We start from the raw sequence: 22893 nt of genomic DNA, 5'->3' as shown, positions 1-22893 counted from the left end.
TGGCCCTCCGGTTTGGGTCGTGACACAAATATAGCGTGGGGAAAAACAAGGATATTCCCACACGTGGATAGAAGCCCTACATACCGGTAAACGCTCCAATCCAACAAACTAGTTTGCTTTTCTAACGAAGAACACCCAAAACCCTAGCTTGAATCACTTGAGAAGGATTACCTTGGAAATACTATGTTTCCGTTTAATAATCATGTATTTAGTGCTAGGATTGATTAAGAATCGTAGAGATGTTCTTACCTTGATGTGGGGGGTTTGAGAGGAGAGAAAATCGTCCTTGAGGGGTTTTCTACGTAGTTGGAATGTCTGACAAATAAATTTTCGAGTTAAGTATTGAATTTATAGGATGGGACATTTTGGACCCCCTATCTCACTGAGCTAATCCTATGGCATGACTATGTTGTGCTGTGAGTGGAGCTCAGCGAGCTCTTAGGTCCATTTCACACTTAGTCAAAATTTCACGTTTTTCGACTTTGCCGATAATGTTCAGTAAAATGGGCATAACTCCTAGAATAAAGCTCCGGTTGAGCTGCACCATATATCGTTGGAAAGGTATTTCAAAGGGATACAACTTTCATACTTTAAGACTTCTCAAATTCTCAACGGATTTTCGCGAAATTAGGCTAGAAGATAGACCTATCGAAAACTTAACCGATTCTATCGAATTTTATGCACCTTGCTATCCATCTTGATTTCGAGACAACTATTTCCACCCAAACTCATCCTGATGGGACTACATATGGCTAAAATGTCACGTTAACACTCATTTAACACGTTCATAACTAACCGGATTTACGGAGTGTTACAGGAACCTTTAGAGAGCTCTAAGGAGTGATTTGGGTTTGGAAAGAGTGGAAAATGAAATGAAATAATGTCTCACTGCTTCAACTTATAAAATAGATTTTTCCACTGCCTCCCATATACGGTGGGACATGTAGCCATATGTGGTGACATAAAGTTTGTATGTCCACCATATATAGGACCATATCTCGACATATCACCTCGAATGTTGTCCGTGATCAACCGGGAGCAATGTGCTTTCCGGATACGACGGTCCGTATGTTGCTCCATATGTCTGGATTTTGCCGAAAATCATTTATCTCGATTTGAATAACCTCTAAAACTTCTGAACATACTAACCATGGTCCCAAACACTTATAAGCTTAGAGACAACATGTAAATGTGGAATCTGATTCTCAAGTGATTATCAACATGATTAACAACAAAATGCAGACACCATGGCATTTACAACAGATTTATTGATCAAATTCAAGACATCTCCCACAAGCTCAACTGTACTTTTGTTCATGTTTATAAGGAGTGCAACAAAGCTGCTGATTATCTTGCCAACTATGGAGAAAGACACCAAAAACTCAATGTATTTGACAATGCTAACTCCCTGCCTGCTATGGTGAAGTCTCTCATCAAACTAGACGGAGATGGCATTGCAAATTTTAGATTCAAAACAAGGAGGAACCATTTTGTCATTAATGATGTTATCTCTAGATAATCATGTCCAGAGTCTAGTAGTTTACACTACTTGTATTTGTATAGATGTTCATAATCCTAGTTTATTGGAATTTCATTCTCATAACTTATTTATCCCCTAAAGAATGAGTAGTTACATTTTTAACAGTTGTTTGGAGGCTATGGTCTATGTCCTCCTCCGTGTTTTGTTCATCTTTAATAAATATACAGGTTGGGGTCTTGCCTAAACCCCACAATCCACTTTGGGAGGACTTTTGCTAAAAAAAAAAAAATGATTAAGCTCATTTCTCTACTTGTATTCAAGGCAAAAATTTATGTCCTCCACCACCTTTTGTTTTTTCTGTGATTCTATATACAAGTAGGATCCAGCTAATCGCCATTGTGGTGATGGACTTTTGATTAAAAAAAAATCCTTCAAGCTAGATCTGGATTTTAATATTATATATAGTTATCTCTCTGGAAAAAATTAGTTCTAGGTTAAAGGGAAACTTTGCTAGGACCTCCCTCATACCTCCTGACAAGAAAGAGAAACAATTTAAAGTTTAGAGCAGGTTGATGTATCATGGTGTTGAAAAATTTTATTCATTCATTTTGGTTCGTAGAATAGAAGTTGCAATTTGCTTTAAAAATTAAGCATCCAAAGGAACATTTGATTCTCCAGTACTGTGCATTTAGATTTATTTCATTAATTGTAACTTAACATGGTATTATTATTAAAAATTGTGATAGAGTGATAAATATTTTTCTTCATTCTTAATTACAAGTTTTGATTCGGATCTTAAAATTCGAATGTCTTTGATAAAATAAAATGTTTTACTGCTTATTGTGAAATTTTTAGGCGCAAATTTAATATCAGACATAGGTGGAAAAAAAAATGATTAAAAATATGTCCGACTGCACTGACTGGTCAGTTCCTGTATTTATTTTGACTAAAATGAATAAGCACGTGACATCACATGTCAAGAATGTACGGACGAAGACGTATCTCAGTGATATGGGATTTTATATGGTACTATCAATTTAATCTTCTGGTTCGTCCAACAAATATCTACTCCCTCTGATTCAATTTAGTTTGATTTGGCACTGCATTTTAGAAATAAAGAAAGATTTTTAAATTTTATGATCTAAAATAAGTCACAAACTCTAAAGTATTATAAAATTAATAGTGAAAAAAGTAAAATACATTTCTATATTTAAAAATAATTTAACTTAAAACTTTCTCTTTTATCCTTAATGAAATGATTTACAACCAATAAATATCTATGACTTATTTTAGATCATAAATTTTAAAAGTCTTCCTTTTTTTTAAAATTTCATGTCTAGTTAAATTATATCACATAAATTAAAACGGAAGGAGTACTTTTTTTTTTTTTTTGTGAGGATGGATCCGGGTCCATGTCTTTAAGTTTCAACTGTACTCCTCCCAAGAGGGGCCTTAGTTGCTACCAAAAAGCTATTCCCCCCGTCTCATAATAAGTGTCACCTTAACAAAAAAAAATTATCTCATAATAAATGTCATTTTAGGAAATCAAGATATAAATTGGCTAGTTTTTCAATTCTACCCTTAAACAAAAACTGATAAGTTAAAATAACATCTAAATGATAATTGAAAAAGCCACAAAGTAACTTGGTATTGTTGGATTCCCAATGTCAAAAGGTTTACTACTTATGCATGCTCTAATCAAGAGGAAATTTTTTTATTTTAATTATAGGGATAATTTAGTAAACTTCACATTACATTATTAATTTCTTAATATGGGTATTTTTTACTAAGGTGACACTTATTATGGGACGAAGGGAGTATTGTTTTAAATTTAAACTAAATCCGCTATTTTCATACAAAGATTAGATATATGAAAAACTATTACAATTTCAATAAATATTTATTTTAAATTGATAACTATAAAAGTATTATAGAATTAATAGTGAAAAAATAAAATTGAATACATGAGATTTAAATTCTAATTTTGCATATACTTAAATGACATCAAAAACCTGGGAAACCAAGCCTTATAACTCTGAAATTATCCACAAAAATATGACGCCCAAGGACAGTAACAACTCATCAACAAAAGAAAAAGAGCGTTTGCAACAAATTTTAAGGGATACAAATTGATTGCAAATCACAAACAAAATATGTTGACATAAATTTTTTATTGATGAATATTGCGGGTACAAATCTGTTTAATCCCTTGATTTTTGTCTCCTAAACATTCTTCGTAATTCAAGGGCCGTTAGTAGCGTATTTCTCGAACGTAGGATGATTTGGATTTGGATATGTGTGGACTTTATTGGAATGTATTTGATCTCCATGAAAGGATATTATGGATCTTCTTAAAGTATTTGGTTGTCAAGAAATATCCGGCCACATATTGATCTCTTTTTGAATACTCACGAGTTTATGGGATATTTGAGATAACTTTTCAAGGGAATATGTGCACCCTTTTATAAGCGTGATCTAGCGTTTAGGGTAGAGTACCCTCCAAGAAACCCTAACCGACTTTAGAGTTTAAAGATGGATTGAAATCATCTTCTAGAGTCCTATTTTAAATTCGGTAAAATTTCGTTGTCTACAAAGAGATAATGATTAAAAAAAACACACTTACTATCACTTTTTCCTACATAAACTATTAGGGAAAATACATAACCCCCCCCCCCCCCCCCGCCCCCCCACACACACACAACGTATACTCGGATTAATTATGACGCACCCAAATTTTGCGGGCGACCTATTACCCCTTAACTTTATTTTTCCCCGTACTTTTGTACTTTTCGGGTGACGTAGCATGACAATCAAAATTTGACGGTTGCACGATACCGAAAGTGTTGCACACTCTCCGCCACATTTGCGCCACGTCAGTGCCACATCACTACCACGTCGTCGTCGTCTTCTTCTTCTTCTTCATTTCAAGAAATCAATTAACCCATTTTCCTCCATTAACATACACATATTCAATTTCATCATCAATCATAAAATGCTTATTTTCAAGAAATCAGCCAACCCATATTCTTCCTCCATTAACACACACATTCAACCCATTTTCTTCCTCCATTAACACACACACATTGAAGGGCAACCAGTCCATTTGAAGGGCAGTTCGTAATTTCTTCATTGTTTATTTTGTAAACAATCAAGGGCAATTCGTGCAACCGATACCCATTTGAAAGGAAATTCGTGTAAATAATGAAGGGCAACCGATCCATTTGAAGGGCGGATTCAGGTAATTTCTTCATTGTTTATTTTGTAAAAAATGAAGTGGCAATTAAGGTGCGATCCCAAGGGCAATTTGTGTAAACAATGAAGGGCAGTCCATTGAAGCGGCGATTCGTAGCAATTTCTTCATTGTTTATTTTGTAAACAATGAAGGGCGATTCGTCGCAATTTCTTCATTGTTTATTTTGTAAACAATGAAAGACAATTCGTGCAATAAATATTTTTGAGCAACTTGATGTTATTTGAAGGGCGATTCATTGCAATTTCTTCATTGTTTGTTTCGAAAAAAATGAGTTGAATGTGTGTGTGTTAATGGAGGAAGAATATGGGTTGGTTGATTTCTCGAAAAGATATTTATGATTGATGAAAGAAATTGAATGTGTGTGTGTTAATGGAGAAAGAAAATGGGTTGAATGTGTGTTGTTAATTTTGAAGAAAATGGGTTGAATGTGTGTGTGTGTTAATAGAGGAAGAAAATGGGTTGAATGTGTGTGTGTTAATGGAGGAAGAAAATGGGTTGATGGATTTCTTGAAATGAAGAAGAAGAAGAAGAGTTTAGTGATGAAGAAGACAAAATTAATAGAGGGTTTAATGGTTAATTAGAGGTTAATTAATGTAAATATAATTAATAAAAGAAAAATCAAATGAAAAAAAGAAAGGAAAAGTGTCACTGACGTGATACTGATGTGACGCCAATGTGGCGGAGAGTGTACAACACTCTCCACTGTGCAACTGGGCATCAAATTTTAAGTGTGCCATGTCAGCCGAAAAAAGTACAAAAATACAGAAAAAATAAGGCCAGGGGGTAATAAGTCGCCTGCAAAGGTTGGGTGCGTCATAATTCGAGTATACGTTGGGGATTTTTATGTATTTTCCCTAAACTATTACATGTATTTACACCTAGTTGAGTAGATGATGAAAGTTCAGGTAGGAATGAAAACATAGTTGGCTACTCAGCTTAACAACTGATATTTGAGACGTAAAACTCGCAAAAAAGTGATAATTCAAAATTTCAGGTGTATTTTTTATCATTAACTCAAAAAAAAAAAAAAATGCAAGTGCTTTGGAAGGCAGAAAACGTATCTAGTGTGAAACGACAAAGCTCGTGCAGAGGTAAATAAAAAACTTAAGCGCACACTCTGATGTGAATTAGATATATTAGTTTATCAGCCTTATGTTATGGCCTTATGGGGATGTGTATTCCAGCAATAACTTAGTTTTAGCGTGTCTACCAATTCATCAATGTCTGGCCCATAAGATGCTTGATCAATCAAAGCTGGCACCTAACTGGACCACCAATGTATCCATGCATTAATACATAGATTTCAGGGATAGATCTAGACTTTAAACGTGAGTTTTAAGATACACTCTCTCCTTCAATTTTTACTTGTTCATATTTGATTTGAGACATTCTTAAAGAATTATAAATAAAATGATAATTTTACTATATTACCTCTAGTTATTATAAATTATCTAAATAATTGAAATCAATCAAACATACTTTAAAAGTTGTACAACCACAAACAATTGCTTGAAATTTCCAACATAATAACTAATAATAAGGATAAAATATATATGAAATGGTAAATTATCTCTTAATTTTTTAAATTAAACAATTAAAACTGGACATCTACTTTTAGTATACCGGACAAGTAAAAATTAAAGGAGGGAGTAGTATATTACTGCTATATATAAGAGAGGATCTCAAATTTTATAATCCTCACATAATTTTTTTTATCTCTATTTACCCCTAATATAAGTTTTAATTACTTGGCAAATCCTCACACATTTTTGTAAATTTTAAGAATTTTAAAGACACTAAAAGTGATAATGTCATGGGAAAAGTTGTGGCCCCCACTAAGCACACTCGTGCATATTGAGTCTTTTATGTGGAAATATTACTATATTAAATTTACTTTTAAACTATATTTTTCCTTAAGAATTTATTATACACATCTAATAATTTATTATGTCATTCAAATTCTATCATAAAACAGGCTTAATTATTGAGTTAAAATATTATTCTTATAATATTATTTATTGATAATATTATTTATTTTTTATTGATATTTTTTTACCATTCATCATTCGCTATTTTAAATTTTATCCATTAGATTAAACATATTTTTTTTATTTCTCATGTAATTTTGTGTTATACATCCTGGCAAATATAAGTAATTAACAAAGATTTCACTCAAGTAGGATTAAGTTTTAAATTAAGAAAATAAACCCAAATAACTTATATCATTATTGAATACTTTAAAAAGGATAAAAACTGTAAATTATAGTCCCTCCGTCTCAATCGAAAATGTTCCAAATTATGGTAGTTAACTAATCAAATTTTACATGCACACACTTTCAACAATAATTTATCTAATAAATTACTATATTAAAAGAAGAACTATAAATATTATTTTTATATATATTCTGAAAATGTTTGAAAAAAACTGTAGTTAATTGTAAAAAGTATATATTCTACTTTTTTAATAGTAAAATATTTTGTGAAATATCATATATTAATATATTATACAATTTAGGACAGAATAGTTAAGTTCGACATGAAAAAGGTATTACAATGTCGATTTCATAAAATGGTTCATTAAATTAAGAAAATGAAAAATAAAGCTTAAAGTAAGAACAATTTAATTTCATTGACTTTTCAGTAAAAGAATTGTGTGGTTTAATTTGAAAGAACGTCTACAAAAGTATCTTATAATTATACGAAGACTTTTAAATTTATTTATAAGTTAACTTTATTGATTTCATCATATAACAATATTTTTAAAAGTATCAAACTGATGTTACAAAAACAGAGAAGCAAGAGCATAATTTTAAAAAAAAAATATTTACAAATTTAATTTTTAACATCGGTTTGGGCCCGGGTTCTGCACAGGCCAAATGACACTAGTATCTATATATACTTGCTTTCATGTGTGGTGCACCAACACATATGAAAGGGATAAGACATAGAAACTCATCTAAATTATAGTGATATTGCCAATTACACATCTAAACTATGTGGGGATCCTATCACCCCTCATATATTTTTTTCGTATTTTTTACCTCCTTCATTAATTACCCGGTAAGAAAAACAAGTTAAAACATACAATGTGCATACACTTGCTTCTACTACAAGAGGGGTTTTAAAGTCTTTTTTCATTTGATTTTTTAAGACACAAATGATTCATAGTTGGATCTGTCACTAGCTAGCTTTGCGTCCTGTATATACAAGTTAGTGGTCTAGATGGTCACTCAACTTATGGTAATTAGTAGCCACCTAGTATTCTTTGTTTTATTTTCATTCAAACTTTCTTTAGTTAGCTTTCGAAAAAAGCATTTTAGCTAGGAAATACAATTTCCGATAACTATTTCATGACGTGCCAACTGTAAATTTTTAGGAAAAAATATTTAAGAAACTAAAACCAATATTTAGATTTATTTAGATATAAAAAATTATATTTCTTGCTAAAATGACTGTTGAAGCTAACTAGACAAAATTGATTGATTTTTGAAAGACAAAATAAAGTTGAGTGAATATGATAGCCAATTACAGGTCACTAACTCTATATATACCTATTCTTTTTGTCATGAATCTTTCATCATCTAGCTTTGTTCGTTCAGCTCCCTTTCAGCTACTCCTGTTCTTGTTCTCCAGCAATGGCTTTCAAGTCTATTCCACTTCTCTTTGCCTTTTTCCTTCTCATTGCTTCCATTGTATGTCTTTTCAACACTTATTCCTTTCTGAAGATACTTACCTAGTTTAGTATGGTTAGATCTTAAGTTAATTAGAACACAGAGTATGCACAACACATACTTACCTAGTTTAGTATGATTAGATCCAGTGGCGGAGCCACATAGAGCCGAGGTGGTTCATCAAGATCCCTCGGCGTAAAAAAAAATACCGTTTTTGAGGTTAAAATTATTTTTTATGTATATATAGTAGGTGTCGAATCCCTTAGCATTTCTTCGTATGTTTTACTTTTTTATATTTCAACCCTCTCAAGATAAAATTCATGCCTCCGCCACCTAGATCTTAAGTTAATTAGCACACAAAGTATGCACAACACATACTTACCTAGTTTACTATGCTTAGATCTTAAGTTAATCAGTACATAGTGTATGAACTGGAGGAGTCTTATCATACATTTTCATTATACATGCTAAGCATAATGAGCATTTACTTGTAGCATTCTTATGCTAAACAACTTTTATCAAGTGTAAACTGCTTATATTTATGAACTACTAATTCATTGAAATTTTTTTTTTTTTGGCAGAAGGGGGGTAGCAACACTGCTCCTGGTGCTTTCCCTCATGGTGAGATATCAAACCCCCCACCAACAGTCAATGGATCCTCTCCAACACCTCCAGTGCCTAGCCCCCCTATTTCACCACCAAAGACCACTGCAGGTATAACACTTAAATTTATCCCCTGCTTTCTTATATTTAGACAAATTTGGCTTTCTTTATATTTAGAATAGAAAACTATTGACAGCCTTATGCATTGAAAATGGGGCAATATATAGTAAATAGTCACACTACTTTAATAGTATGAAAAATGAAATTAAAAAGAAGAAAGAAGACTGGAATCTATATATACACGGAAACGATTTTTTTGAACCGTATGATCAAAAGATGCTTGTAGGTTCCTATGATATACAATTTTACCCTACCAAACCGACTTTATTGAGCAAGATTACCATTTAAGTAGAAAAGTTGATAGAGAGATTCCAAATCAAACTTATTGGTCTTTATGGTAAATCTCACTATCCAGCATGAGACCAAATATCTCTATCAAATAGAGACAGGAAAAGCGTAGAGTCAGACTCTTCTTTCGTCTAAAACAGTGATTTTTACTGGCTGTAGCCATGAAAAAGACTTCATAGAAGTTACAACGAGGTCACCTATAAATCTCTACAATAAGCATTACTGGTAACCTGATAAACATGGTAACTACTCTGCTATCATAGGTTAAAACGTATATCAATATATGTAACTTAAACCCTTCATATAATCTTAAATTAATATTTTTACTATATGAGAATGCCCTTAGGTAACAAGTTTTCTGTATATTTGGATATGTGCAGAGTGTTCGCCCCTATGCGAGGTGAGATGCAAATTGCATTACAAGAAGAAGATATGCCTAAGAGCGTGCACTACTTGTTGTTTAAGATGCAAATGTGTTCCACCAGGCCAATATTATGGCAACAGAGTGAAATGTGGCACATGCTACGCTAATATGACCACTCACGGAGGCAGGCTCAAGTGCCCATGAAAAGCTAAAAGGAAACCAGATGGTTTATACAAGGAACTGTTGCATGACTTTGCATCTGTGATTTGTAGTAGTTGACTAGTACCAATGCTGAAATTATTTTGGTAATTAAATGTCCAAACAGATCCAGAAAACCTGTCTATCTTTGACCGTAGATACAATGTTTTCTTGAACTGTTTGAGGTTAAGCCCAAATATCATTCAGAGTATCTTATAATTTTTTATTTTTTGTGTGTGTGTCTACGCGTTTTTTTAAGTAATGGAACAGAACGATTCTCATGTTAATCTTGCAGTATTTGTGTCCTTATTAGAAATTTATCCTGCATCCGATCTTCATCATACCGGATACCATGTCACGTTGTGTTTGATGTATTTACGCTTTACTATTATGGACATGCATATAAATATTTTATACGAAAGGTGTAAGGAGTCTTGTTTCATTTGCTTAAGATCACTCATGTGATTAAATTCTGAAGTTTCAACTCCACGCTCTGTTAGTTATAGTACAATTTATGAGATTCTTTTAAATTTTAAGGTGCCCAATGGATGAGTGGAATCACTAAATCTCTAAATTTGTGCAAATTCCATTATTGGCACTTGCATTGGCCATTTTGGAGTTATGGGTGCTCAGATTGTGTTTGTCCCGATGACTTTTGATCTCACAAATTTCTATTCTATAAAAGTGTCCAGGAGGGACTAACACAGTTGTGAATGCTTGTACTAAAAGTTTTATAAATTTTATATGCTATGAATGCTTGTATTAAAAGCTATATAAATTGTACACTTTAACCAACTACTTTTTTATCCCACGTGGACATATGTCATAGTACTGAATATTTATTCTCTTCTCATGTATACACGTATGCACTTTAATTTTAATTTTCAGACACATTTATTTCCTCCGTGCACTTTTATTTGTTCACTTTTGACTTTTCACGGTCTTGCTGAATATTTTTCTTTTCTAATATATATAAGTGTCCAAGAGGGACGAACACAGCAACAACAAATTGAACAAAAAGCTGTCTGAGTTGTACACTAAATTTGGGCTTATTTCAATTGTGTTTGGTTTCTTTCCTTTTTTTCCAGTTGTGGGTCCACTTCATTTAGCAAATTCTACTACTCCCTCCGTCCCAAAAAGATCGTCTTCCTTTCCTTTTTAGTCTGTCCCAAAAAGATTGGGACCTTTCTATATTTAAAAACAATTTAACTTTATGATATGATTTACAAACACACAAATATTTGGGCGCATTGTTTTCGACCACACATTTCAAAATTCTTCCTTTTTATTTCTTAAACTCGTGTCAAGTCAAACTAAACATAATTGCTTTATCGAGGGGTTTTGGTTTTCCCCCTATTCTCTGTACATGTATATTCCACTTTTGCGTTATCATATTTCTTTACTTCTACACTTCATTTTATTACTCTATTATAGAAAGCACATGAAATTGTACTCTAAGCAAGTGAGTAACATGTACATTTTGTAAGTTTAACATTAATTCTACCTTGTGTGTTTATATTTTTTAAGTCTCACTGTCCGCTGTGTCTTAATTGTCCTTTTATTTCCTTCATTTGACATATAGTCCCTCTATCTTAATTTAAGAGTCTAAGTTTGATTGTATTAACCGAGTTTAAAAATAAAGATAGACTTTTTGAATCTTGTGGTTCTAAATTAAAAATGTGTATAACATAATAAAATATGCTTTGAATCTTGTGATTATAAACTTGATATAGGATATTTCAATCATTAACTTACTAAATATAAAAAGAGGCGGACATAACCAAAATAAGACAAATTTTAACAACAATTGAGAAAATAAGGGGAAAATAAGAGGAAAAGAAAACAAAATATGAGACTCGAAGGATAATCACGCGTTTTGCAAAATATACAAACCATAAAGACTAACTAAAGTAAGTAATGCCTTTCTTTTTCACTATTCCGGTGGTCTCTCAACCTTTATTCTACTTCTCCGTTCTTCACTCGCTCGATCTAATATTTCTGAACGTTGGTTCATATAGTTGGTACTCAGATTTTCTTTTAATTTTTCCTGTTTAAATTAGAGTTTTATTCTACAAATTTCTTTGTTAATTAGATCTAACGCAGTGTCTCAATTGTCCTTTCATTTCCTTCATTTGGCATATATATACTCTCTTTCTCAATTTAAGTGTCTAAGTTTGTATAAGAGTTTAAGAAATAAAGATAGAGTTTTGAATCTGTGGTTCTAAATTAAAATGCGTATAATATAATAAAATATCCTTTGGATCTTGTGATTATAAACTTGACACGTAGTGATATTTGAATTATCAACTTACTAAATATAAAAAGAGGCGACATCACCAAAATAAGACAAATTTTAACAACAATCGAGAAATTAACTGGGAAATAAGAGAAAAAAACAAAATATAGAGACTAAGCTATAATCTCTGTATCCTTTGCAAAATATACAAACCATAAAACTAACTAAAATGAAAGAACTAAATTAATCATACGCTCGCATCGCATGCGCATAATTTGCGAGTATATTTCTATTATATATAAGGGAGAAGAGGGTACGAACGCTGCACTTTATAATTGTACTGGGAGCAGTATTAATTATACCATAAACTTGGCCAAAATTCATTGGTCATTGAATTTTTGTGGCTTTTGAACAAACACGTGTACTGTACATGTGTTTCACCAAAGCACTTCTACACACACAATTTCCAGTTTTCACACTCACAAATTTCCTTCATTTGGCACGTAAAGTATACAATTTAACCAATTGCTTTTTTTTTTTTAATTCCATATGGACATATGTCATATTATTGAATATTTATTCTATTTTTATGTATATACGTATGCACTTCAATTTTAATTCTCCGATACATTTATTTCCTCTGTGCACTTTTATTTGTTCACTTTTGACTTTTCAAGTTCTTTAAGAATTAATAAATGAAGTACTCCCTCCGTCCCATATTATTTCGTCACGTTACTATACTACTTTTTTATCCCACACGGACATATGTCAGAATACTGAATATTTATTCTCTTGTCATGTATACACGTATGCACTTCCCATTTTAATTCTCCGACACATATTTATTTCCTCCGTACACTTTTACTTGTTCACTTTTGACTTTTCACGTTCTTTAAGAATTAATAAATGAAGTACTCCCTCTATCCCATGTTACTTGGTCACATTACTAAAAATATATGTCCAAATTACTTGTTCATTTACAAAATCAAGATAAAATTAATTAAATTTTTCTCATCTTACCCTCTCTGTCCCATATTACTTAGCCACATTACTAAAAATATATGTCCAAATTAGTTGTTCATTTACAAACCAAAGATAAAATTGATTAAATCTTTCTCATCTTACGCTTAGTAATAAATGTTCTTGAAAATAGTCAATTTTGACTAAAATGTATTTATTGAAGATAGATAGAGGTAAGATAATAAAATATATCTTTTATTTATAATTATTTAAGGGGCGTGTAAAAGGAAAAGTGACAAGTAATATGGGACGGAGGGAATATATATTTTACCATAATATTCATATTTATTGGTGTAAGTCTCAATAGCCTTAGAAAATGATTTGAAAATGAGTAATTAATGTGAAGGGTATAATTAATAATAAGAACCAAAAAAAAATTCTCTTAATATGTCAACGTGGACAAGTAAAAGTGAACGGAGGGAGTAACTTTTATCCCCGTTTTCCTTCTTTGTCCATACGTTCAAGAGGACGAATAATAAGAATGCAAATTTTGTATCAAAAGTATATATATATGAACACTTTAACCAACTACTTTTAATCCTACTTGGACATATGTCATAATCATCGAGTATTTATTCCCTTTTATACACCGAGTATTTATTCTCTTATCATTGTATGCACGTATACACTTCAATTTTAATTCTCCTACACATATTTATTCCCTCCGTGCACTTTTACTTGTCCACTTTTGACTTTTCACGTTCTCTAAGAATTAATAAATGAAGTATATATATTTTATCATAATATCCATATTTATTGGTGTATAGTCTCAATAGTCTTAGAAAATGATTTGAAAATGAGTAATTAATGTGAGGGGTAAAATAAAAAGAAGAAAAATTTCTTAAGAAGAAAAATTTCTTTCTCTTGATATGTTAACGTGGACAAGTAAAAGTAAAGAGTGAATGACTTTTATCCCCGTTTTCCTTCTTTGTCAATACTTTACTTATTTTACGCTCCTTTATATTCTATGATTATTGTTTCTTTACATTTATAAAATGTATTACTTTATATTTTCATTTCGGAATTAAAATTTGGTGATTTACGATATAACATATATCTTTCTAATTTTGATTTCTTTGTAACAATTCTTTTTATCTATAATTGTTAATATAAAAAATTATAATATATTTTTTAAGTAATTTAATAAGATATTTTATTAGTTTTTCTTTTAAAAAATTCAATATATACAATAATGGTTTTTATGTTTGGATCTGAATAGTTAGTTAATTGAGATGGATATTAACTTGTCGGTATACATAATAATTTATTAAAGAATTTTTTTTTTAAAAAAATAGAATCAAAATATTAATTTTCCCTCATATTCTTACTAGTTTTCTTTTTCACATTGATGAACAACTTTCATTGTCATGATAATGAGAAAAAGGTCCGACTGTTTCTATCTCAAAGACTTAATTCCATCATATGCTTTTAATTTTTAAACTCTATTTTTTAATTATAGCTAAAGTGATGGTACATAAAATACATATTGTATATTTTGCTATATATAATAACAATTCGAATATTTTTAAAATTTATTTTTAAAATACAAACCTTAAAGATTGGCTAAATTGCTAGTATTATCTCTACTTATATACTTATACTTATATATATATATATATATATATATATATATGTATGTATATATATATTTTTTTCTATTGTATATAAACGCGGAAGTAGTACGAACACAACATCTAACAGTTGTACAGAGGGTAGTATTAGTTGTACGGAAGGGTGTTCCTGAAATCACGCTTTCTAGCCACGTGTATAGTATTATGAAAATTTTCAAACATTTCTCCTCTCTCACTGAATTTCCTTTACCAATTTATCTAATTTCCTTCGCCGCCTTCTTCCTCGCTTCTCCTCCTCCTCCTCCTCTCTCAATTACGTGTGTTTCATTGAAACATCTTTTGACCGGAAACAATATCAAAATGAAGATGTGAGACTGAAAATTTGCAATTGGTATTTTCAGTTTCTTCCCAATTCTCTTCACAGGTGTTACAATCTATACAATTTTCAGGTTTGTTCTACTATCAATTTTGCCCTTCTGAATCTTGTAGCTTGACGACTTCGTTGTTTTGCTTGATTTTTCCCTCTGTTTGATCTCCATTTCTTAACCTTTGCCTCTGATTTTTTGTGGTGGTCGTTTTTCCAAAATAAAGAATTACCAAGTTGGATTTGGAACTCAGAAATCTTTGAAACAAGAAATTGGATTTTGGCCAACCCGCATAGAGTTCCTTCATTTACTTCCACTTTGTTTAATCAGGACTATCCGTCAGGCTTCTTTGGGTTTCTGATTGTGGAATGCGGTGCAGTTACTGACAACATCTTACTTATTTTTATTTTTATTTTCATTCTCTACTTTACTTGATTAATTATTTCATGCAAAGTGAAGTTTTGACAAACTAATCGCTTAGCAACTTCAAATTAACACAAGAAATAAATAATTTTCTTATGGTTTACTTTAGAATTGAAGCTGCAAGAAACTTCATTCCCCTGCTCTCGAGCTGTGAGATTATATGCAGTTCTTTAAAATGATATTAATCCGTAATCCTTAAATAAAATTGCATATAGATAAAATTTTAATTTTGACTATGCTACTTCAAGAAGGTTTTCTTTTACGGCTTATAATGTCACATGTGAGATTTCAAAAGCTGAATGCATCTCTAAGAATTCATAGTATATGTGCCAAAACCAAAAAAGAAATCTAAGAATCTGCAATATAGGTTCTCAACAGCCAAAACAATAAACTGTCAATCATGTCGTTTTTTAGATGTCATTATGTTGTATATGTTTGAAAACTTGGTATTGGAGACTAGCCTTTCGTCCATCTTAAATACTTATTTTGGTGAATGATGGATAAATACAATTCCTTCCCCGTACCGCCAATGAATAAAGTCAGTAGATCTTAAATTGGTTAATGCACTTGCTCTTTCTCATGCCACTTCTAATTAGAACTTTTAGAAATATTACTCTTCTGGTAACTTTTTAATTCCTTCTTGTAACTTCTGCCTTATTAACTACCTGCAGTGTACTACTAGAAAGAGGTAGTGTAGCTGCTGATTTGTTACGTGACTTTAATATTAAGTGAACTTCAATTCAATTTTCTTACTATTGTCTCCTAAATAGTAATCCATAGAATTAGCTAAGTGAAACTACATAGCTACAATGTGTCATCCTAAGGACTCGTATACAATATTTGTTGTGCTTTAGGAAATATGCTAAACTAATAGAGGATCAAGTTTTACCGAAATAATAATTAATGAAAGTAGTACATTGTTAAGCATGGTTACAGAAGGAGAGGACAAAAGGAGGATGAGCAACATAGACATCAAGACTGATGCATAATTACTGTGACAAAGTGTACAATAAGAGCTTGATGTGATCTTGATGTTTACTTAAAATGTGTTGATGTTTCTTTCACGCTCTTTACGGTTGAAAATCAGCAATTGAAATTGGTTTACCTGAACTGCACGAGTAAAGAGATTTCCGGCATTTACAGTGAAAGTAAAACAACTTGGATGAGACAAGGGTAGCTATTGTTTGAACTGATTTCGGCCATTTTATGAGGATGAGGATGATTGTCAAACAATGGAACATAGATCATGGATAACAGTCTTTAATAAAAGTTTGTAACTTACTTTTTCACTTATTCTGCATGTTTTCCCCTTAAAGTATAAACATGAAACAAACAGATTGTGACCTTATCAGTTTTTCTATAAGGTGGCTGGAAACTTAATATCTGCAGGGCATCTGCTTACAGATTTCATAAGTGCATGTTAAGCTAACATATAAATATTGCATTAGCTGAATTCTTACATGCACATGTGCTATTACTTTGCATATATTTTTTGTGATTTGTAATAATTTTTTTCATTGTTTGGTTCAGGCTTGAGAAGGAAAAGAGAAGGTTTAAAGTCTTTCAGTTGAATGATTTGTGTGATGAGACCAGAGAATCCTAGAGCACTCCATCGCTTGGGGTTCATGGTCATTATGTTCGTTAACTTATAGTTTTTCAGCAACTTAGTATTGCTATTTTGATCCTAAGAATTTTTACGTGCATTTTTTCTCTCCATCATGTTTATGAATTAATTTACAAGCATCTTAAATAAAAGTTGAAATATATTATTATTCAAGATGAAATCTTTGATAGCAATATGTGTAGATTTAGCAGAACTTTTAGCAATTAGACATCAAGTAGTTGAAAAAATGAAAAAATAATTTAAGACTACTTAACCTCATCAGGTGATAATAGTTAAAACTCTGTAATGAATTTACGTTGTATCAAGGCTTGCAAAATTAGTATCAGGAAATTCTCTAGATTGATATCCTAAGCCACAATCGGTGTCACAAAATTAAATTATTTTATTATGGTTCAAAATCTTCCAAACTTCCATAAATTTTTTCAGGACTACTGATATATTGTTATCATGCCTATAGCAAAAGCGCAAGTTGATATTACTTTGTTGTATTCATCAGCTTGTTGCATTAACCTATTGCTAGCGTGAAAGCTGTTTGATGATTGTGATAAATACTACTATGGAGATCATGGTTCTTTAGAATGTTATGACTCTTGAGTATGGGGTATGACAACAACTTGGATTGTATAAAACAGGTATGTTACCTTTCCTTTTATTAATTGGTGTATTGGAGATGCATAGGATAGTTTTAATTGTACCTTGACTCTTAGTTTAAGAACTCAAGATGGCAATAACAAGATGGATTATGCTTCAGCTGCTTTACACTGTGGTGCTGGACAAGCACATGATTAAGAACTTGAAGTATTTTCTAATAGTTTCAACTTAGTTTCCACTTGCTGCATTGATGTGTGAAATTTTTTTTTTTTTAAAAATTGATTATCAAGGCAGAATTCATCGAGGGGTATAGTTATATTCAAAGATGGTTACAAGATAAGTTGCTTTCCAGGAAATAATTCTTTGCTCGGCTAATCCAAAGTCATGGAAAGGCCTCTCAAGCATGAACGTAGTTTAAACTATATATTTACAATCCTTTGGCATCTTCAGTTCATCAGTTCTCATTGCTTCCTTGCCTACAAAATAAAAACTGTTTATTTATTTTTTGCAAAAAATTTCCATACGACCTTAATTAACACAAGCAAAAAAGGAGAGAGCTGAGGGAGATGTGAAATAAAGATAGAAAAAGGAAAAGGGCCATGAATGCTAACCTTAAACAATCACATTGGAATACAAAAACAGGAGTTTGATGCAGAGGCTGATACTCCTGAAATGGAAGTTGATAAGATGCGTCAACACATCAAGAACAATAGGTTCTTTCACGGGGTGCCAACTTACTCATGCATATGCAGGTAGTTAACTAATCATCTAAATAACACTTTGTTTTTACATGGTATATATAACATCCATTTTTTTCATAGTTAATTAGTTGGATGTCATTTTGCCAATGCGTACGCCTGATTTATTTGTCTCTGAAACTTAAAAACTATGTGTTGTATAACTTCATTTTTACAAGGTACATATATAATTCATTTTGCTTCATAGTTTAGTTGGATGTCATTGACCAATGTGTATGTCCAGTTTATTTGACACTGAAACAATGGGAAGAAGTGTGGGAATGGAGGGAAATGACCATTTGGTGCACGAACTTGTAGATGTTGAAAGATTTTCAGAATTTATCAAAAACATGTAGGTGTTTCTACTACTCTCCTACCCAAATTGCCTTCTATATTTCCTAATGGATTCCTTGTTCTATTGACAGTGTCCAAACCATGGGAATGATTTTCAAATTCCAAGGAAGACTAAACAGTACCTTATATGGGAGCATCTTATGAAGCCATTCAAGGAAAACTAAATAGAACCTTATCTGGGATCAGTTTTTTTTTTTTTTTCAAGTTCATGTGTATTTGTGGTTGTGGATATGTCAGTTTGTTGTTTGAAGACTTCCACCACGTGTATTTGAGATTTCAAATGGAATATGGTTTGAAATGATGGGACTTGCTTGCATTAACGTTAGAAGATATATATTTTTTCTTTGATAAGGAACGTTAGAAGATATATTTAGTATTTGAATTCCTCTTTGTTTTATACCTTATGTACATGTTATGTACAATACAATGACAATCACAATTTTTTGAAAGACTTTAACTAAACTGGAAATCAAATTAACCATGTTGGGCCCGTGCTATACTTGCTAGTATATATTAGAAACGGCAGTTGGGGTACGAACATGGACGAACAAGGGGCAGTTTTTGTAATTTTCGTGTTTCATTTGTTTGGGGCAAATTTGGGACTGAAGACCTTCTGTATATTATACCCCATAAAATACGGTTCTTCTTCTTCTTCAGATCTAGAATCTGCCCCATGCGGTTCTTCTTCCTTCAGATTCTAGAATCTACCCGGTCAAGAGATCTATTCTCCCTCACTTCTCTTTCTCTGCTTCTCTTTCTCTGCTTCTAGCTCGGATCTGCTCCTCAATTCAGATTATTTCTGAGTTACAGTAAGTTGTTGTTCTTCTTTTTTCTGACTTCTCTTCATCCTCTCTTCTTCAATGTGTCCAATTCAATGGTGGCTATTTTCATTTTTTTTTTAATTTTTAGGAGTGCTCTTTTATTTTTTCCCTTTATGATCAATGCATAAGAAACAAAAATTAGCTCAAGCACTATTCATCATGGTATGATTCTTTTACCGGGAGCTATAGTCATCAGCTGAGTAGTCAACTTTTTCCATTCTAAAAATCACAACATAGGAAGAAGTTTTGGAGCACCTTCATAGAGCAAGTAAACACCAATCGCTAAAAGAAGTTGGAAATGAAAGGATCTCGGAAAAGAGATATTAGTAAGTTATAAAGTAGAAGGTACTATAACATCTCAATTGGTTGTATTGGCTGTGATTCAGCTAATGTAAAGTGTTGTTTTTTAATATGTTTAATTAGAACATTATCCTCATGGAAGTTAGATCTTTCTAAGTAAACTTTTCCCAACCAACATATATACTAATATTCTAATTTAATGCTAAATTGTTCTTGTAGCAGTATGTGTTGTAATTGGTAAATGATTAATTACCTCTCACTTCTTATGTAGAAGTAAAATTTTCTTACCTTACCAAGTCTCAGAACTAAATGCAATTGATATATTCTTGAATTTTATAATTTACCCATCGGGCACACGCAATCGAAGTGATCTGCCTCGATTGGAGGGACTAACATACATCTCCAAGTTTAGCAGAATCATGGTATCTTCAAGTATAAGACATCATAGTCCATATTTACTGCAGGTTTCCGGCTCAGCACAACCTTGCCTTTCAGAAAGATGGGCAAGGGTTCGGCTTGCTTTCTTAACGAGATAGAAATAATTAATTTAGGATCCCTGAAAGATGTTTTGATGTTTTTGGTTGAAAACACTTTATGTTCACCTCATTCTATTCAATTTATGAAGTTATATGTACTCTTACATTGCGTTTGTTTCAACAAATCCAAGACACTTCAACTTCTTCGCATTTGCTGATAGACTCCCTGTAGTAGCATTGTGCCATACTACCATTGAACATTGAGTTTATCATTCGACTTATGGATTCGTAGGAAGATGGCTCAGTTGCATGTACCCTATGGAGATGGCTGCACTACTTTTAACTTCGTAGTTTTTCCTTCTAAAGTTGGAGACTGATGCTATACTTCTAACTCACTATAATATTTTTGCATTCCGTACTAACATTTTTTATGTCGTGCTTTGTTAGAAGAGGTTGTTGTAAGAATGAATTCTCCAAACAAGAATTTGGAATTGTTGTGCTATTGGTACTTCAATCACGATGTGTTAATTGTTTCTCCCAGTTCTTACTAATGGTTGCTCCTTCATTCCTCTTGATTTTATAAATTCATCGAACACGTTCCTGCAAGTTTCACCCATCTTATCCTTTTGTATTTCATGTAAAATCCTTACTGTTGGGCATAGGCCCATGCTACCTCTACTACTAGTATAGTATAGTATATAGAAATGGGAGTTGGGAGGACGAACAGGGGCAGAATTGTAATTTTGCATCCATTACTAATATATACGCCTTTAATTTTAAAGCCATTACTAATTTATACTCCTCTCTTCCTTACATATATTCTAGAAGCTACCCAGAACATCAGATCTTATTTACCCTCACTTCACCTTCTCCGCTTCTGGCATCGTTACTTCTCCTCAATTCAGACCATCCTCTTAAATTTCTCTGCTTTGGTTCGAATTGGTCTTCGGTGGTGCTGTATTTGTGAGTTACAGTAAGTTGTTTTTCTTCTTTTTCTTGGTAGCTATTTTCATTCTTTGTTGAAATCGGGATCCTGATATATATGGACTATTTCTTTGCAACATTGTGCTCAATTTCTTGACACCCGAAGTGATGTAATGGCTAAAGGCTTGAGCTTGGCTTTGGAATTGAGCATTAGAACGTTGGGTTTGTGATTCGGATAATTGAAAATGGCTATTGAATCATTAGATTAAACCATAAATACTTTGTTAATTAGAGTAATCGCAAATGCATTTTGTTGAAGCTTGGAAAGAGAGTCTCAATCCTCCATTTAACCAATTTTGTTAATATTCCTTGTGAATTAATTTCTCATTGAAGGAGTCTGCGTGTAAATCATTAATAATAATCTTTACAAGAAATCACCAGCGCCTACTTTCCCGTAAAGAAATAATATGCATAACTTCTGTACTCCAACGATTCATCTGTCTACCAAATTTATTCCTCTGTCCAAGAAAGGCCAAAGACTTGCACAGAAATATTTCCTACTTTTGGCAAGTGGATTAATGACTTAATGTGGTAGTTAATAGGAGCGGAGCGAGAGACAAGGTACTAAACCAGTAACAAATTATCGTGCTTTGGTTCAAGTTTCCCCTTGGTGTTGTTGTATTTCGGAGGTACAGTAAGTTGATTTCATTGTTCATTCATCATTCTGTCCAATTTTCAAACAATGTGAATTGTGGGTAGAGTTTTATTTTCTTTGAGTGATATTTAGAAACTTATTGAGCTTTATTAACTATAGAAATAGTAAGTGGAATCCATTCAATTGAAACTCTGGTATTTGAAGGGAAATAAAATATGATATAAAAGTCAAGTAGAATTTATAAAGTTATGTGCGATAGGTTTGTGACTTTAAGACGATGTAACATCAATTAACATACAGCTAAAGGTCAAATGTTGTCCAATATTGTACATACACACGCCACCATCCTCAACCTGAACATGCTTCAACTGTGTACTTGAGGAAATGGCTTATTTAGTTTCGCAAACTAATTAGCTGGTCCATGTAGAGCACGACATGTGTTAATCTAAAATTTTGCTTCATATGTGTAAATTATAACTATCCTTTGTCAATGATTATCCAGCTCCTTATGTTGTCTTCAGTGTCTCTAAGCTCTTTTCTGTTCTTTTGTTTTGTTTTTTGCCACTTAATATAGTTGTTATAAGAAAACTCATAATATTGTACTGCATTAGATTATTCGAGTTTCAAAAACATAACCCCATGTCCCCATGTCCAAATGCAGGAGGTTGCAGTAGATTGATGGCCAGATCTTGAATAAGCAAGTGCTATGATTTCATAGAGGCGGTAGAACATTGTTGCATTGTAATAATAAGTTATTTGTTTGTATACAAACTATGGAAGATGACCAGTATGTGCCATAATAACTTTAAGATAAGGTCC

General features: G+C 32.1%; 2 protein-coding genes across 4 annotated transcripts; both read left to right on the top strand.

Annotated features, from left to right (window-relative positions):
• Positions 1-8304: 8304 nt before the first annotated feature.
• Positions 8305-10271, top strand: LOC132036302 (gibberellin-regulated protein 14-like). Its single transcript, XM_059426611.1, has 3 exons — positions 8305-8425; positions 8986-9118; positions 9796-10271. The coding sequence occupies exons 1-3, from the start codon at positions 8369-8371 to the stop codon at positions 9981-9983; spliced, it is 378 nt and encodes a 125-aa protein (XP_059282594.1). The 5' UTR covers positions 8305-8368; the 3' UTR covers positions 9984-10271.
• Positions 10272-17478: 7207 nt separating this feature from the next.
• On the top strand, positions 17479-21009 carry LOC132037985 (uncharacterized). 3 transcript variants are annotated; one of them, XM_059428699.1, is made up of 4 exons: positions 17479-17848; positions 18450-18559; positions 18816-18896; positions 18970-21009. In XM_059428699.1, the coding sequence occupies exons 1-4, from the start codon at positions 17813-17815 to the stop codon at positions 19040-19042; spliced, it is 300 nt and encodes a 99-aa protein (XP_059284682.1). In that variant the 5' UTR covers positions 17479-17812; the 3' UTR covers positions 19043-21009. The 3 variants fall into 3 exon arrangements, with proteins under 3 accessions (XP_059284682.1, XP_059284680.1, XP_059284679.1); XM_059428697.1 differs by having other exon boundaries at positions 18789-18896; XM_059428696.1 differs by having other exon boundaries at positions 17479-18559; positions 18789-18896.
• Positions 21010-22893: the final 1884 nt, after the last annotated feature.

Source organism: Lycium ferocissimum, chromosome 11 (genome assembly GCF_029784015.1).
Source record: "Lycium ferocissimum isolate CSIRO_LF1 chromosome 11, AGI_CSIRO_Lferr_CH_V1, whole genome shotgun sequence".
In the NCBI taxonomy this organism is placed as follows: Eukaryota; Viridiplantae; Streptophyta; class Magnoliopsida; order Solanales; family Solanaceae; genus Lycium; species Lycium ferocissimum.
The sequence above is the reverse complement of the archived record's forward strand: the minus strand, read 5'-3'. Positions and strand labels throughout refer to the sequence as shown.